Source organism: Chenopodium quinoa, unplaced genomic scaffold (genome assembly GCF_001683475.1).
Source record: "Chenopodium quinoa cultivar QQ74 unplaced genomic scaffold, ASM168347v1, whole genome shotgun sequence".
NCBI classification, from domain to species: domain Eukaryota; kingdom Viridiplantae; phylum Streptophyta; class Magnoliopsida; order Caryophyllales; family Amaranthaceae; genus Chenopodium; species Chenopodium quinoa.
The window spans coordinates 1,902,096-1,917,350 of record NW_018744693.1 but is presented as its reverse complement, the minus strand read 5'-3'; the positions used below and the strand labels follow the sequence as shown (position 1 = coordinate 1,917,350).

Here is a 15,255-nt window from a genome sequence, read left to right as displayed (position 1 = left end):
CAAAAATAACTCTTAACTTCCCTAGGTATAAAACTATAAATAAAGAGAGAGATATATCAAAGGGTATATTTGACTTTATAATCATACAGTTAGGGATAAAGTTGTCATTTGCTACCAAAACTTTGCAACTAAGGTGTACCCAACAGAGGTGGTGTCAGAGTCAGAAGGGAGTAGCATTTTAGGGCTTTGTAAAGGGGACATAATAGGGTGTTGGGGCTAGAAAAAGGGAATTTGGGGCTAGGGAAGAAGAGGGTAAAGGGGAGGGAGGGGTTGTTTAGGGGTGGGTGGGGGTGATTTCAAGGGTAGTGGTGGCAGGTGGAGGTGGAGGCGGTTTTGAGGGTGGGGAGGGAGCCTGATTTTGATGGGTGGGCTGGGAAGGGGGGCGATTTCGAGGCTGGGGTGGAGGTGGGAAAGGAGCTCGGTTTCCGAGGGGCAAGGCTTGGGGTCGGGGAGGGGTTGTTGGGGGTGGTGAAGAAGGATTTATGTCTTTGTCAAGTGCAATTACTAAATATATCAATGATCAATATTATGGAGATAATTAGTTTATTTTTTTTTTGTCGTCATTGTCTATTGCTAGATATGATAAATGATATTTGGACTAGTCAAATAGTCCAAATTCCGATAAAATAGATCCTATATAAGGTTACACACAAGGGTATTGGATTGAACAAGTATGAAGCCCATTAATGGGCCTAATGAGGTAATGATAAGTCATGTGAGTAGGAAGGCTAGAGACCTAGAATAGATTGGATTGGATTAGGAGTTTGAGCTTCACATGGAATCTAATTATGTATTGGATTTATAAATAGAGTCCTTCCTTAGGTTTTAATGATGAGGCACAATTAACCCATATAGTGAATTGTGAAGCAAGCAACCAAACTTCCTAACCCTAATATCTCTTTCTCACACACGCCCCTTTCCTCTCTCCCATCCGTGCGGTCGTCGGTCCCTTACTATTGCACGGTGGTGGTTGTTGTTCGTGGTTAGTTCGTTCCTCTCCTCTCTATAGAAGGTTGATTGAAAGGGTTCAATCACAACTAACTAGCATTAGTGGATGTTCAATTCATGCCCGTGGACAAAGTGGAGGAATTACGTTCGGGGTTCTAGTTTTCCTATTGTTCTTGCTTGATCACACATGGAATCACGATTTAAAGGTAAAATTATGTGTTCTTTATGTGTTATGCTTGTAGATCCTGTTTAGGTACTTATGAATATTATTCATGCAATTCCGCTTATATTACCTAAAACCCTATAGGTGGAACTTGAGAAAGGGATTGCCGCATGTTATTCTTTTCTTTTTTATTTTTCGACATGTGTCCTTGCTAACTTGTTATAATAAGTTGATAATTGGATAATAAACCAATAAAAGTGAATACCTAGTGTGTTTTCAGTGTGGACAGCTAACATACGCCAAAACACTGATTGGGTAACCACTTACCAAGTAACCTCCGACCGAATAATCTCCGATTGAACGATTAACCTTTGATAGAGTAATCTCTGACTGATTGAGTAACCCCTGACCAAGTAACCACGGCCACACAGTGTGACCAGCCACATATGAAACTTTGTGTTGCTGCGGGTAAGAAAAGCTCGTCTCAAAATCTCACTTAAGTATAGATTCATTTGGAAATTTGAGGGAAGAAGAAGAGAGTTTTAGTGTCGCATATACGCCTGTTTGAAAGGAAGTGAAGTAACGGCCATTATAAAGAGTTGGAGCTTTAGCTTTAAAGTATTCTCCTAAAGCAAAGATAAGATTTTTAAAATCTATTTTTCCTTTTTCTTTTTATTTTCAATTTATTTTACCATTATGCCATTGATTAACACCCTCTTTATCAAGGAGATAAATAGAGGCTTATAAATGTTGGACAATTTGTGGTTTGCATCTCTTCAACTTAACGGGCAGTGAACATATTGGGTTTAGGCTAACTTTGAAATAGCTTACATGGGCCGTATGTTTATTTTATAGTCCTCTTATTTAGATGTGTATAAACTTATACAAGTTTCACATAGTCACATGAATACAGACTTGGGAAGTTTCACTTCTTGACATTACTCGTTATTAAATGTCATTTGTCAATTACTTCGGATTAAACTTGATGATTATTATTACAATTTGGATGTTACTAACGAGCGTCCCGGGGCGTTAGATAAGGAAAAATTATATTGGTTGAAATGGCATTAAGTTATGAATGCATGACAAAATCACTCGTCGTTCGGTGTAATTAATGTTAATTTTACTCTAATATTTTCACTTTCATTCTCTTATCTAACGCCCCGGGGGCGCTCATTAGTTTTTGCCTTACAATTTTAGGTTTATATATAGTCTATTTTGATTTGATAGGTTATCATGAATTAAAAAACTCTTGATTGAATCTTTGATTGATGATATCATAGTATACAATTCAACTAAATTTTTTTGTACAATAAATTATCAATACATCTTCATTTTCTGAATGAAGTATAGTCTACCATATCAAAACCCCCAAACTTTGGTGTGTTCTATTCATTTAATTTTTGGTTATATGAACTTATCTAAATTTATTAGCCATTATAAGAACTTATTTTAGCTATAAATTGAACTTGAGTAGCCTTGATTAACCCTTATCACAACTTATTTGAACTTATTTTTCCCGAACTTATCTTATATGAACTTATTAACCCTTTTCTGAACTTATTTTTCCTTAAATAAGTGGAAATAAAGTGAACACGACAGGGCCGGCCCTGTTCAGTTCACTTTATTTCCACTTATTTCAGGGTTAATAAATTCAAATAAGGGTTAAAAAGTTCATATAAGTTTAGGAAAAATGAGTTTAGATTAGTTCAAATAAGTTGTGATAATGGTTAATCAGGGCTACTCATCAAATTTAATTTATAACTAAAATAAGTTCTAATAAAGACTAGTAAGTTCAGATATGTTCGGATAAGTAAAATCGGGCGAATAGAACGCATACTAAATTCCTAGTTTCGCCACTAACTATTACAAATCACAAAAATTAAATAAAAATATTTGATGTGTTGCAAAAAATTGTACTCCATAATTCTAAGTAAAATAAAATATAATATTCCTCATAATACCGGTACTTAATTACTTACATAGGTAAATAAGAGATCTAAGAACTTTAATTAATGAGTTATAGAAATAACATTCAAACTTAAACTTGTTGAAAATTCTCCCCTAACCAAAATCAAATGTGGCATACTCCATATTATGTGTTGTGTAACAATAGGAGTCTTTAATTTAAACAAGATAACTCCTATTAGTCACAATATATATTACACGTACCAGTTGTTCACCAAAACAAATCAACGTGTATGTACAAAATTAAAGTCCATGAATTCAATCCTTTCAACCCCTTAACATTGGAGTGAGAGCGAGGTGATCTTGACAAGGTCACAAATACATACAAGCCTCCAACATCAGATCATCCGATACAAGGAAGCTCCTTTGTCCACCCGAATTTTCACTAAATTTAATATAAGTACAATTAAATTACCTAAGATAATTGAGTTTTCTACTTGTATGTGTTATATACAAAATAAATCATGGTTGTAATCATATATTTGGTGTTGTTTCAACCCAAGCATACAATATTTACCAATCACCGGGTCCCGGTGGGGGGGATCGAGACGTCTCCGGTAAGTTCTTGATCTAGCTGAGGTTGCTCATGTGATAGTGAAGGAGTCCAAGGGATCAAACTAGTTGGTGGAAAGCAACACCTACATGGTTCCGTGCAAGGCTCTAACATGTCCCATTTCGAGTTGCTTGTAATTGAAGGCTCTTCTTCGTCTTTCTCCTCATCATCATCGTCGTCACCTTGCTTGTTTATCATCATCATCTCCTTCGTGTTCTTCGAAGTGGGGTCCAGCGCGTACTTGAGTGGGCCCCAGCACTCGAATTTGTTGAACTCAGGGATGCTTGAATGGAAATACACCCAAACAGTTGCTTCTTGTAGTTCTGGGTTGTTGTTGAACAAATTTTCATCCCCATGCACAAATGCATTCAGTACCTGTCCATTTCAACACCACATCTCATGTTGTTTAGCAACATATTTGGACTCATGTTATTTTTTCTTATACTCCATTCTTTTCATGTACAGTAAGGTTTTCGGAAAAATATCTTCTGATAAACAGTTTCATACAGTAGTAGTCTAATTCAAAACTAAAAATCAGCTGTCGTGTGTCAAAAATAAATTCAAATAAGCTTAAATAAGGGTTTTCAAACAAAGTACAAATACGAGTATTATTGTTGTTCCATTTCCGGATCAGACAAAGTTGCATTCATCATATTGTATGACCCTAATGCAATAGTTAATACTCTTTAAATCTAGCATTGTAACTCCTGTACGTAACCTAACAATAATTATGGTTAATTATTTCTCCTAATATGGGGTAGAGGTAGGTGTCACATCTTAAATTATTATTCAAGAGTGCAACTTTATTAGCTCACTTACTCTCAAATGCAAGAAATGAACAATTTAATCAGAGTCTCCATTATCTCAAAGGAAACTATATTGAAATTGAATAACGATTTTGTGCACAAAAGCATTTGTGGTAGTTTACTTCAACTTATATCAGTTATATGTAATCAAACTCTCCAATTTACGTGCATTCGTTGATAAATAATGTACGGAGTACATTGATGATTTTTGTAGCAGCTCATTCCTTAATTTCAATTAATAATTACTCCGTACATTGCATCATTAGGTATTTCACGTATTTGGTATTCTTCTCACAAGCAAATGTCTTCTATACAAGTAAGAAAAATTATTTCTAAAATGTAGGCCCACTCTCAAATAGAAAAAAGATGAAAAAAAGGAAATAAAAATAAAAATATGAGGCTAGTTTTGAAGATGACCACAAATAAAAATCTCAGATGTTCAAATATGGAAGTGGGTTCTTGACAATGTACTCACTACTCAAGTACTCGTCAATACTTTTCTGTTCAATATTTTTGCACATGGGAAATTAACTATTTTTGGGTTTAGGATGAACAAATGCTAGTTTATTTGAACATGGAAAGAATTAAGATACTATTGAAAGTTGTTACTTTCATGGAGATTTATTTTACAAGTAATAACTAATAAGGAGTATAAATGTTATTTGGTTAAATATGAGAGATAAATTTCACTTATATAAAGTAAGCTAATTAACATTCTCCTTTTTAGAAAAAGTAAAATGTTGTGAAACTACTTAAGGTGTTGTGAACCAAATAACTTCTAATTCTTGCTTCCTATAATTACAAAGAGGTTTTCACTCTTCATTTTCCTTGCATTATGTCAATCAAACAAACATTGAATAGCCTTCTTCAACCGTCAACACTTGATTATAAGAACTATTAGTCAGACTCTAACCTAATGTTATTAATAGGCTATTAGATACGTAACAAATGTCATTTGTTTATATTTTTCTTTTTTTGGCAAAAATTTGTTCTTATTTTTCAAATATCAAAATCTATTTCAGATATGATTTGATCAAATTGAAAAAATATTCCGTATAATAACTTAACAAGTTTGTCTAACGCCCCTATTGCCCTATCCTTAGCAAATTGAAAAGCCAGTCGCCTAATTAGCAGCATAAGACTTGAGATTAGACTAATAAAGTGACTCTTTCTATACCACGTTTTGAAATGATCTCATTTAAAACCTAATTGAATGTACATTAATTTTTCAAAAGAGTAGAAGTATGTATGAGTACGACTATTAATTAGTATTAGTATGAGACGATCTCACTTAAAACATCCTCGCAAAATAAGAGGAAGGAAGACAGAGTAATTATCTTACCACAGGGAGTTCCTTGCAAAAGATGTAGTAACGCAAAGGAGCACACAAATCTAATAGGAAATGACCACCACTTATGTGACAATGAACATGTAGTGACATCTTCCCTTTTACTTTCTTCCATTCTGCCACCACTTCATCTCTATACAATTTGTTATACCATCCTTGCAACTATTAACAAAAAAAAACAAATATTAACACTTTTATTAATCAAACAAAAAAAAATCATAATTAACACCAAATTAAATTAAATTCCCCTGTTTCCCCTGATTTATTCAAAAAATACTAATTCAATGAATAAACTAGACTATTAAGAAACTAAATTTATTCTACCTAACCTAGAAAAACTCATGTGCTCAAGAATAATAGTTAATTAGTTACGTGTCGCTTTTTACTTTTACCGAATCATAACAGTGATCATTAATATCTTTTAAATATAATAAAATTATAAAATGGTTGAAATAAAAAGAATTGAAATTAGATTTTACCTGGGAATTGTTAATAGTTTGAGAGATAGCCAAAGTGAGTTTGGAGGTGATATCACTATGAGTGAGAGTATAAGTTCTTGGCAACTTTGGGTGTTTCTCTTTATCAACTCCTAAAAACAATACCTTCAATTTTGATGCTTCAAATATTGCTGGCCCAAATAATCTCATCACCTAATCTCAATCATCCACCAAAAAAATAAACTAATCAATACCCATGTGGCCATATATAATCCCACGGTCCGGAATCAGTTGTCACGTTATTTGTTCAAATTATACCATCAACGTGACAATTAATTCCAAAACCCGACTCAAATAATAAATAGATAGAGTTACTTACAGGGGAAAGAGATTGGCTTCTTTTGGATGAAGAAGATCTGCTACTTTTGAAATTAAAAATAGAGGATTTATCCTCAGGAAATGAAGGTTTGAGCTTTGATGGCAGTAACATAGAGGCAGTTAAAGTGGCCATCACTCAAAAATTAGTAACTACAGAAGTATTAATAAATCAATTAATTACTTCTGTATTTGTATTAATTAATGAATTAGAAGGTCCAATAATCTAGGAATTTGAACAAGATTTTATATGTAACAAGAGTAGTCTACCAAAGACTAGAAAGAAAAGAAAAAGAAAGAAAGAAGGAACAAGAAGATACTTTGAGTAATTGAGTATTTTTCTTTGCTTAAGAGTTTTAATTATAATTTTTTGGAAAACTTTGAAGGTTTGTTTTCCACTTTTTTCAAAGGAGGAGAGAGAAAGAAAAGCGTGTAGAGAGTTGATTCACAAATTTGGGGTTAATTTCTTAGTTCTGCCGGGAAAAAAGGAAATTGCTTGAAGTTGCTAGTAATTGAAAGTGAAATGTAATTTACACGTGTTTCTATTTTAATTTTTGTATTGATTGGAAATTTTGGGGACATTTTGGACCAATTATATAACGGCGGTATGTGCTTCCTCCTCTCATACGTAGTATTTTTGAGAGGATTTTCTATCTTGGAGTTTTGAAATGAATGTCATTTAAGTAAAGATTTAACTCATTTTTTGTGTTGGATTTGGATGAATAAATTTTTCGAGTTCGGGTTTAAAGAATGTCGCTAGGTAATTGAATTAAATATGAGGTTTCAATAGAACAAAATTTTTGATGACTACGACTGTGATGATCGCTGATCATTCCTAAATTATAGGAGATAAACGTCAATTTGTAAGCTTCAACGGTTTTCTATATAAATGAATCCACCCTTCACGAAAAAATCATTTGACTTGCTTACAGGAAAAACAAAACTACACAAGTACATCAAATTTTTACTCTCTTCGTTTTTAAATACTTGAATCACTTTCCATTTCCAACCGTTTTTAAATACTTGATCTATTTCTTTATTTGGAAAATTTTTACAATATTTAAAAACAAAAGGAGTAATAATACTACAATGTTTAAGTTTTTTAAGGGTAAAGAAAATAACATTTAATTAGATATTATAATAAATAGGTCAATAAGGAGTAGAACTAGAGGAAATGGAAGGATTCAAAATTCACCTTCTTTTGCTTGGAATGGATTGGAATGGGATTAGAATCCATTCCTTCTATTTTTTTTGTTTGGTTGAGTTTTTTTTAGTAATAGAATCTCGTACCCGAGTGATTCCAATTCCATCCCACACCTATAAAATCTCATACCCGCCTTTTCCTTTAAGATTCACAATCCATTCTATTAATGAAGAATACAATCCATTCAAACATTAAACCAAACAACTTTAGGTTAGTATGGATTTTAAAATCCATAACCCTCTATTATATTATGAGATTCCATTTCAATCCATTCTAATATAATGAACCAAACACCCCCTTAATAGATTGCCTTGTGACTTGTTATATTCTGCAATACTTTTATATTTAAGTGTTTATAGTCAATTTCACGTAATCCTGACTTCTTTACTACTCATTATAACACAACATATTTTCCTTAATCTTACTACTCAATCCAAGTTCAAGCAAGTTCAACAAATCAATTTACCCATCCCCTTCTCCTATTGTGTTCATTCTATTCATCTATCTAAAGTAAAATAAACAATGCACAATTCTTTGTATGAAATTGTTAGGATGAGTATTTACTCAACTCTCACCAATACTAGCTTAGTCTACTACCTTGAAATAACAATATCAACTAAGCTGGTCCATATCACATGCGTGCTATAAGCAAAGGGGACCTTCCACCGGAGCCATTTGGGGTCAGGCCTCCTGTAAATTATTGTAATTAATTCATTAATGAATTTAAATAACTTATATTTACTTATAAAATATATATATAGGGTATAGTGAATAGTTTTGAGCAAGAGATAAAATATTTAAATCACATCCCCTCAAATATTTTCGGTCAAGATCCGCATCTATAAGTGAATATTTCAATCATATCAATTTTCAAGTGCAACAAGGTTAATCCTCAAGCAAGCTAAGGGTATGTGTATAATACTTCTCCTAAATATTATTATTATTATAATTAGTAAGGAAAAGCTTCATCCTAAGAGGAGAATGAGCTTAGAGAGATTTGAACTTGATCTCACGTCTGAAAGTCGGAGAACCAGCTAACTAGTCTAGCCAACTATCTCATAAGATTCATAACCATAATACTTCTCCTATAACACTAACGAAGTAACTCCCATGATCGCTCACACCGCCAAATTTGTGATATCTAGTCATCTCACCTCAGTTTTACCTATCATAGTGCCTCTTTTATCCAAAATTTAGAATGCAATGCAATATACTTCCTCATGATAATATGCATCAAATGCATAAATATGTTGATTATTAAAGATAGGATTTCTAAACGAAAGTAAGGTAAGGAAGACTCTGATTAGAGTTCAACCATCACGGTTTTTTTGGTTCAGTATTTGCGAGCCAATCACTCGAAATAGAGGGAAGGGTTAAGAAATCCTAACCTCACCCAAAGCACCCTCACTAAGGGTCTGTTCTCATACGTTGAAATTCAATTCAATTCAGTTCAGTTTAATTCAGCTCCTAATTTCCTTCTCTTATAAAATATTCAGTTTAGTTCAGTCAATGAGAACAAACCCTAAGATTCGAACCCAAACTCATATGATCTATTATGAGATAAGAAACTTACCAAGTGAGCTAGCACTTTACTGGTAAATAATTCATATTATTGGTTAATGTACTATGATAGACGACAATAATAATATAGAATTGATTTTGACTATTAAGTAACAAGACTACAGCACGTTTATTTTGTGAAGGACTTGTGGTAGCGTCCCATATACAGGGCCTACATCTAAAATCTAGTGCATTATATTTGCTCTGAGCCTCAGATTAGTCAGATATGAAATGTCCCGACTCCCGAGTGAGCAGGCCATGCCACCATTACAAGCCTTTTCCAGCTCAAAAAGGCCAATTGCCCAATGACAGCATCATATCAACACTCAATTATTTCATTTTTTGTTTTTTTGAAACAACACTCAATTATTTCATAAACGTGCTAAATTGCATATTTATCTAAAATATTTGTTGGAACTAATTTCCAAATCATAATTGTAATTTGATCTCATCCTCTAATTTTCCTAAATAATAATGTTGAGTAAATGAACTTTGCCAATTATTTGGAATGTATATAATTAATGTATTGTTTATGACTAACCAGTAATGATATGTGATATTTTAAATGATATGTGTCAAAAAATGATATGTGATATTTTAAATGAACACAGAGTAGTGATTTAAACTAATGATAGCAAATACAAAGTAATACCATATATGTTATGAGAACCATTAGCTGAAATACTTACATGCATATTATCTTATCTGGTTTAATAGGTTAAATCTTAGTTATAATACCAACACGTAACCAAACCCTTAATTAACTTAAGCAATCAATTAGCTTAAAATCTCAAAAACATGTTGTAAATTTAAGGTGTGTTTGGATTGAAGGAAATAGAGGGACAAGAAGAGAAGTGAAATGGAAATATGAGATATCTTTCATTTGGATAACAAATGAGGAACAAGGAGAATTGAAAAGGAGCAAAATTGAGAGATTAAATTGTTAGAAATTGATCCCTCCATCAATGGAGATAATTGAAAGGAAAACTCATCATTCTTCCCTCCCCTCTTCTCCTCCCTCCCCTTCTTTTCCGTCCCCTTTCTTAATCCAAACACACTATTAATTGCTACTTGTTCAACCTTATTCTTCAAAAATCAATATACTGCCACAATGCCACATATCAAGCATATGAATCATATGATTATATCTATGTGCAATTATTAATTGTGCTCGAGGAACACTATCATAATCTTCATACACCCACATATTCCCAGAGCAAATAACATCTACAAAAACAATATAAATAAATAAGCAATTGACTTATTACACCAGGCTGGACTAATAAGCATCTCACCTACTTTCGTAGATTTTATTACAAAACTTTAATTTATTAATCTCAATCAAACACAAATACACATCCCAAGGCGCTTAGTATAACCTAATTAGACTAGGACTCCTTATGATAATATACTTATTTTTTCCTACACGTAAAATCCAATCCTTAAGGACTAGTAAAACAGTGTAGGACTACTGAAAAAACATTAAAATGGTATGGCTTACCCTGATTAGACTAGGATTACGCCTAGTAACTTCCCTTGCACGCCAAGGGTCCTCTGCGACCCGATCACTCATGTATAAAAATAACCGTCTAACCAATACAGTACAACAAACCCAAAACAACCCTTTACAGAATTACAGATAGCTCAAAGATGAGGTTGCCTTTTGAGTGTTGACCCATGCTACTCAAACAGTCAAATACACATCTTTCCAGAGGTCAAAAAAAAAAAAAAAAAAAAAAAAAAAAAAGAGTAAAAGGAAGACTGGCATTTGTCCCAACCCAACTGCACATAAACCTTAACATGTCTGGCTGGCTATGTATGGCGCAGCATTTAACAAAGGTTGGAGTGCAATGACAACAATGCTCATGTTTACCCGAAAATCAGGTTCAGGATTTAAGCACAATTCAGCAATTGCAGCCATCTGCATAATGAATTAATGATCCAATGTATTAGCATAGATTCTAGTATTGTTTCATTTGTCAGCAAAATTTACTTGAACAAAGAGAGAGCATGTCATTTAACAACCACCAACGAATTGGTATCCAAACCTAAAAGAAAGAATTATCCAAACCTTGGCAACACCTCTGCCACGATATTCTCCATCGAGTCTCGGATCAACACACTGCTCGACTTTGTCTTCACTGAGTTTGGGTCTAGCCTGACATCATAAAGTATATGCACTGTGTTAGGAGCAAATCCTAGTCATTTGAACCAAAAATATACCACTAAACAGAGCAAAATAACAAGTACCCATGTCACCAGACTTTGCTGTCCACGAGGTAAGGTATAATCAACAGGTTTCCGACCACTGAGAAGCTCAAGCAAGACAACACCAAAACTGTACACATCGCTTTTGCCATTAAGCTGCCCTGTCATCTCATACCTATGGACATGAATCAATTCCACATGAACAATAATCAGATTGAAGGCAAAATAGTTCGAGTGAATCTTCTAATTGGATAGAAACCTAATAAAATCTAAAGGTACTCCATCCTATGACTAATCATAATAGTACTCCCAGAGAGTAGAGTCTAGTTTCGTAAACACCCCTCCAGTAACGTGTGTCATGAGGCCCTCAAGACACTAGGGTTATTTATGTTGTTTCGCCTCTGCAGAGTTGTCAAGAAAATTAAGTCACAGAACTACCACAAGAATATGCCAGTGGTCCGGTGTTAAAACTATCCAAGGCCATTCATAAACTATTATTATACTAGTGTGATACTTTAATTTAAGTAACTACTCCATTCCACACCACATTAGTGTGCCATGGTCAGCCATAATATTTCCTTGATTGCAGAAAGATGAAATAAAATCATTTTGAATGTCATTTATGGTTATAAGAAATTCCTGAACATGCTGAGTATTTCCAAATAGAGGTAAATAAGGAGCAAAGAATCCTTACTCTGGTCCATGATAGCCACAAGAATGAAGTTGTGCTTCCATATCCAAAGCTTTATGTGACAGATCAAAATCACCAATCTTAGCAACATCATCATCAAAGAGCAGTATATTACTAGACTTAATATCACGATGAAAAACGGGGGAAGCTGCCTTCGCATGCAAAAACTCAAGCCCCCTGGCAGCACCTACTGCAATTTTAACACGTTGTGCCCACGACAACACAGGCCCAGGTTGTGCTCCTTCAACACCCTTCTTCCCTAGACAAAATATAACAGAAGTAAAAACTGACGAAAACAAATTATCACTTCCAAGAGATAAAAGCAAAAGGTCTCTCTGAATACACATGAGTACATGACCAGTTTCAATGGCTTAACTACAAGTATAAAATCAAATTAAAAGGACTTCACTAATATGCACAGATTATTCAAACTCACATAGCATAACAGATTAACAGCTAACAGTTCACGTTTCTTGCAGCGATTAGATATCGAACAAATTAGTGAAAAAAGAACCATGTATCACCATATAATGAAAACCTGCAGTAAGTAAACAAATAATATCATTTAGTAGTCCTTAGTCCTTACATGAGATGATGTGAAAAGCATCGAAATTCATCCATCTTATTCATAAAAACCAAAAGATAGAAAGCCCAAAGCTTAGATATGGCCAAAAAATTCTTGCATAAAGAAACTATCAATCAATCTGGACAAAAGACACCACAAACTAATAAGAAAAAAGGGACAATTGAAACTAAAGGAAATTAAAGGCCTCTAGGCTCCAAACACCACAAATTCCAGCTTACCGTGAAGAATGTCATGAAGAGTTCCATTGGACGCAAACTCATAAGCAAGAATATGTAGGTTGTCATCAACACAGTAACCAAGCAATTCAATGAAATTTTCATGTTTTAGCCTTGAAACCAAAGAAACCTGCAAATAAAAAGCGATAAAATAAGCACCTCAGTTTTCTAGGTAAAAATAGCACTTTAGTATATCAATAATTTCAATATGATTTCAAAGGTTGTAAACCTGGGATAAAAATTCGTCATCTGGTTGTTTGCTAGCATCCAGTTTTTTTATAGCTGCTGCACGCCCATTTTTAAGCTTACCATAATACACGCTACCATATGGGCCTTCCCCTATTAAAGCATTGGAGCTGTAGTTTTCTGTAGCGTCCCGTAGTTCATCCACAGAAATTTGCAGTACAACTATAGGCTGGACTTCCACTGGCGGATTGCTAGGTTCATCATCAACTAACTGATCATTTCCATCTCTCCCTACAAAATTTAATAAATTCTTACTTTTAAAACTCAGAAACCAACAGCATATGAAAATCAAAATAAACCAAGGATGCGTCACCACAATTAAATCAAGATTTCTGACATCAAGAACTTCAAATCAAACACAGACAGGCACACATGCTGACATGCATATGTATTAACAGCACACAGACCTATTCTATTCAGCATGATACACAGAGTACCTTTAAGACTATCATCAGAGTTCTAAAGCTATGAAATCAAATGCTTTCACAACATCCAAAGCAAGGCACTCATGAACAATTGGTTAATCATAGTTTATTAAGTAATCACTAAAAATAGTGGGTTAGGATTTTAAATAATACCATCAGAAACAGAGTGAAGGTCGGGGGAATTGAGCTGTATGTCCAGATTACTTTCCCAATCATCATGGTCTGGAGTGTCAAGACCTTCAAGGTCAATCTGGGTTTCGAGAATAGAAGGAACGGGAACCTCACTTTCTGAATCAAGACCCTCAATATCAATTCCAGCAGGTACGACATCCAGTTCAGGACCTGAAACCTCAGAATTAGTAGTGCCATCCCCTGATACAAGAGCCACAACTCCAGAATCACTAACCCCATCAACAACTTTTTCAGCCAAACCATCCATTATTCCAAGGATATTACAAGTTGAACAAATCAAATTGAAGATCTAAGGTTACAAAGAGATGTAATTTCAAACAGAAAATAAAGATAAAAATGATTTATAAATAGAATTATCAAATTTTGGATACAACATCAACAAAGACCTTATGGATCAAGCATTCAAAGGTAAAGGCGAAGTACAAAGAGGAAAAGGGCACAAATCAATATATACACCGCCACCGGTTACAAGTAGTTCTACGAGTCGCATTAAGGGGCTGTTAGATTGAGGTAGTGGGTACGAGAATTAACATACTTTATTCCCATTGGGGTTGTTTGTTTAACATTTTTCTTTGTCATTTCTTGATTACTTGATTCCTTATCCCTTAGGTTTTTCTTTGTCATAAATCATTATCCCTTTTCTCCTCTCAAATCCTAAAACACCATAGCCACCCCTCCCCTTCGAGACCCGCCAACCGTCTCCAAACACCATCTTAAGTCTCCTATCTACTTATCTCTTTTATCTTTCCCTAATTTTTTCCTTAATTCGAGCACCACCGCCCCTTAATTGATACCACCACCAACACCTCTTTTTTTTTGGTTTTTTTTTTTTTTTTTCCATTTCCTAAATCCTTACACAACCCACCACCAATTGCAAACACCACCACCAAAAGTCCAAAACCCCTCTTTCTATAAAATTTGTAGTACCATCATTGCAACTATTATTACATAACAAATATCAACACAATTTTATCAATCAACTTTAAAGTAAGTACTGCATAAATTAACACCGAATACCCCTGTTTCTTGTGATTTTGAACTAACCCCTCAAAAATATATACTAATTGAAATGAATAAACTAGACAATTAAGAAACTAGAACATACTCCATATCCTATGAACCCTACACTATAGTATAAATGTATAATGATATACTACCTCTGTTAACTATTATTTGCAACAAAGGAATTTGTTGCAAATAATAGTTAACGGAGGTAGTATCACAATTCACAGACGATAGTCACATGCGGAGTTATACCATTACAAAATGCATAACTTTGATCATTAAAATAGATAAAATATAGAAGCAAAAGTACTACAGATTGGCTTGA

The 15,255-nt window shown here is 33.9% G+C and overlaps 2 protein-coding genes across 2 annotated transcripts; both read right to left on the bottom strand.

The window, feature by feature from the left end:
- Positions 1-3,152: 3,152 nt before the first annotated feature.
- Positions 3,153-7,228, bottom strand: LOC110702530 (protein STAY-GREEN 1, chloroplastic-like). Its single transcript, XM_021880251.1, has 4 exons — positions 6,603-7,228; positions 6,266-6,436; positions 5,781-5,948; positions 3,153-4,007 (listed from the first exon to the last, which is right to left on the bottom strand). Exons 1-4 carry the CDS (start codon positions 6,732-6,734, stop codon positions 3,600-3,602), a joined length of 879 nt encoding a protein of 292 aa, XP_021735943.1. The 5' UTR covers positions 6,735-7,228; the 3' UTR covers positions 3,153-3,599.
- A 3,375-nt stretch (positions 7,229-10,603) lies between these two features.
- LOC110702529 (pto-interacting protein 1-like) lies at positions 10,604-15,255 on the bottom strand. The gene is made up of 7 exons (XM_021880250.1): positions 13,887-15,255; positions 13,292-13,539; positions 13,066-13,192; positions 12,265-12,520; positions 11,613-11,745; positions 11,434-11,520; positions 10,604-11,283 (listed from the first exon to the last, which is right to left on the bottom strand). Exons 1-7 carry the CDS (start codon positions 14,170-14,172, stop codon positions 11,158-11,160), a joined length of 1,263 nt encoding a protein of 420 aa, XP_021735942.1. The 5' UTR covers positions 14,173-15,255; the 3' UTR covers positions 10,604-11,157.

Coding starts and splice junctions, on each gene's coding strand:
- LOC110702530 (XM_021880251.1), bottom strand. CDS start 6,734: ATGGCCACTTTAACTGCCTCTATGTTACTGCCATCAAAGCTCAAACCT. Junction 6,437..6,602: donor GAAGCCAATCTCTTTCCCCT/GTAAGTAACTCT, acceptor GATTGAGATTAG/GTGATGAGATTATTTGGGCC. Junction 4,008..5,780: donor TTTGCAAGGAACTCCCTGTG/GTAAGATAATTA, acceptor TGAAATGGACAG/GTACTGAATGCATTTGTGCA.
- LOC110702529 (XM_021880250.1), bottom strand. CDS start 14,172: ATGGATGGTTTGGCTGAAAAAGTTGTTGATGGGGTTAGTGATTCTGGA. Junction 12,521..13,065: donor TCTTCATGACATTCTTCACG/GTAAGCTGGAAT, acceptor TATTTTGTCTAG/GGAAGAAGGGTGTTGAAGGA. Junction 11,746..12,264: donor TGTGGCTATCATGGACCAGA/GTAAGGATTCTT, acceptor TCATGTCCATAG/GTATGAGATGACAGGGCAGC.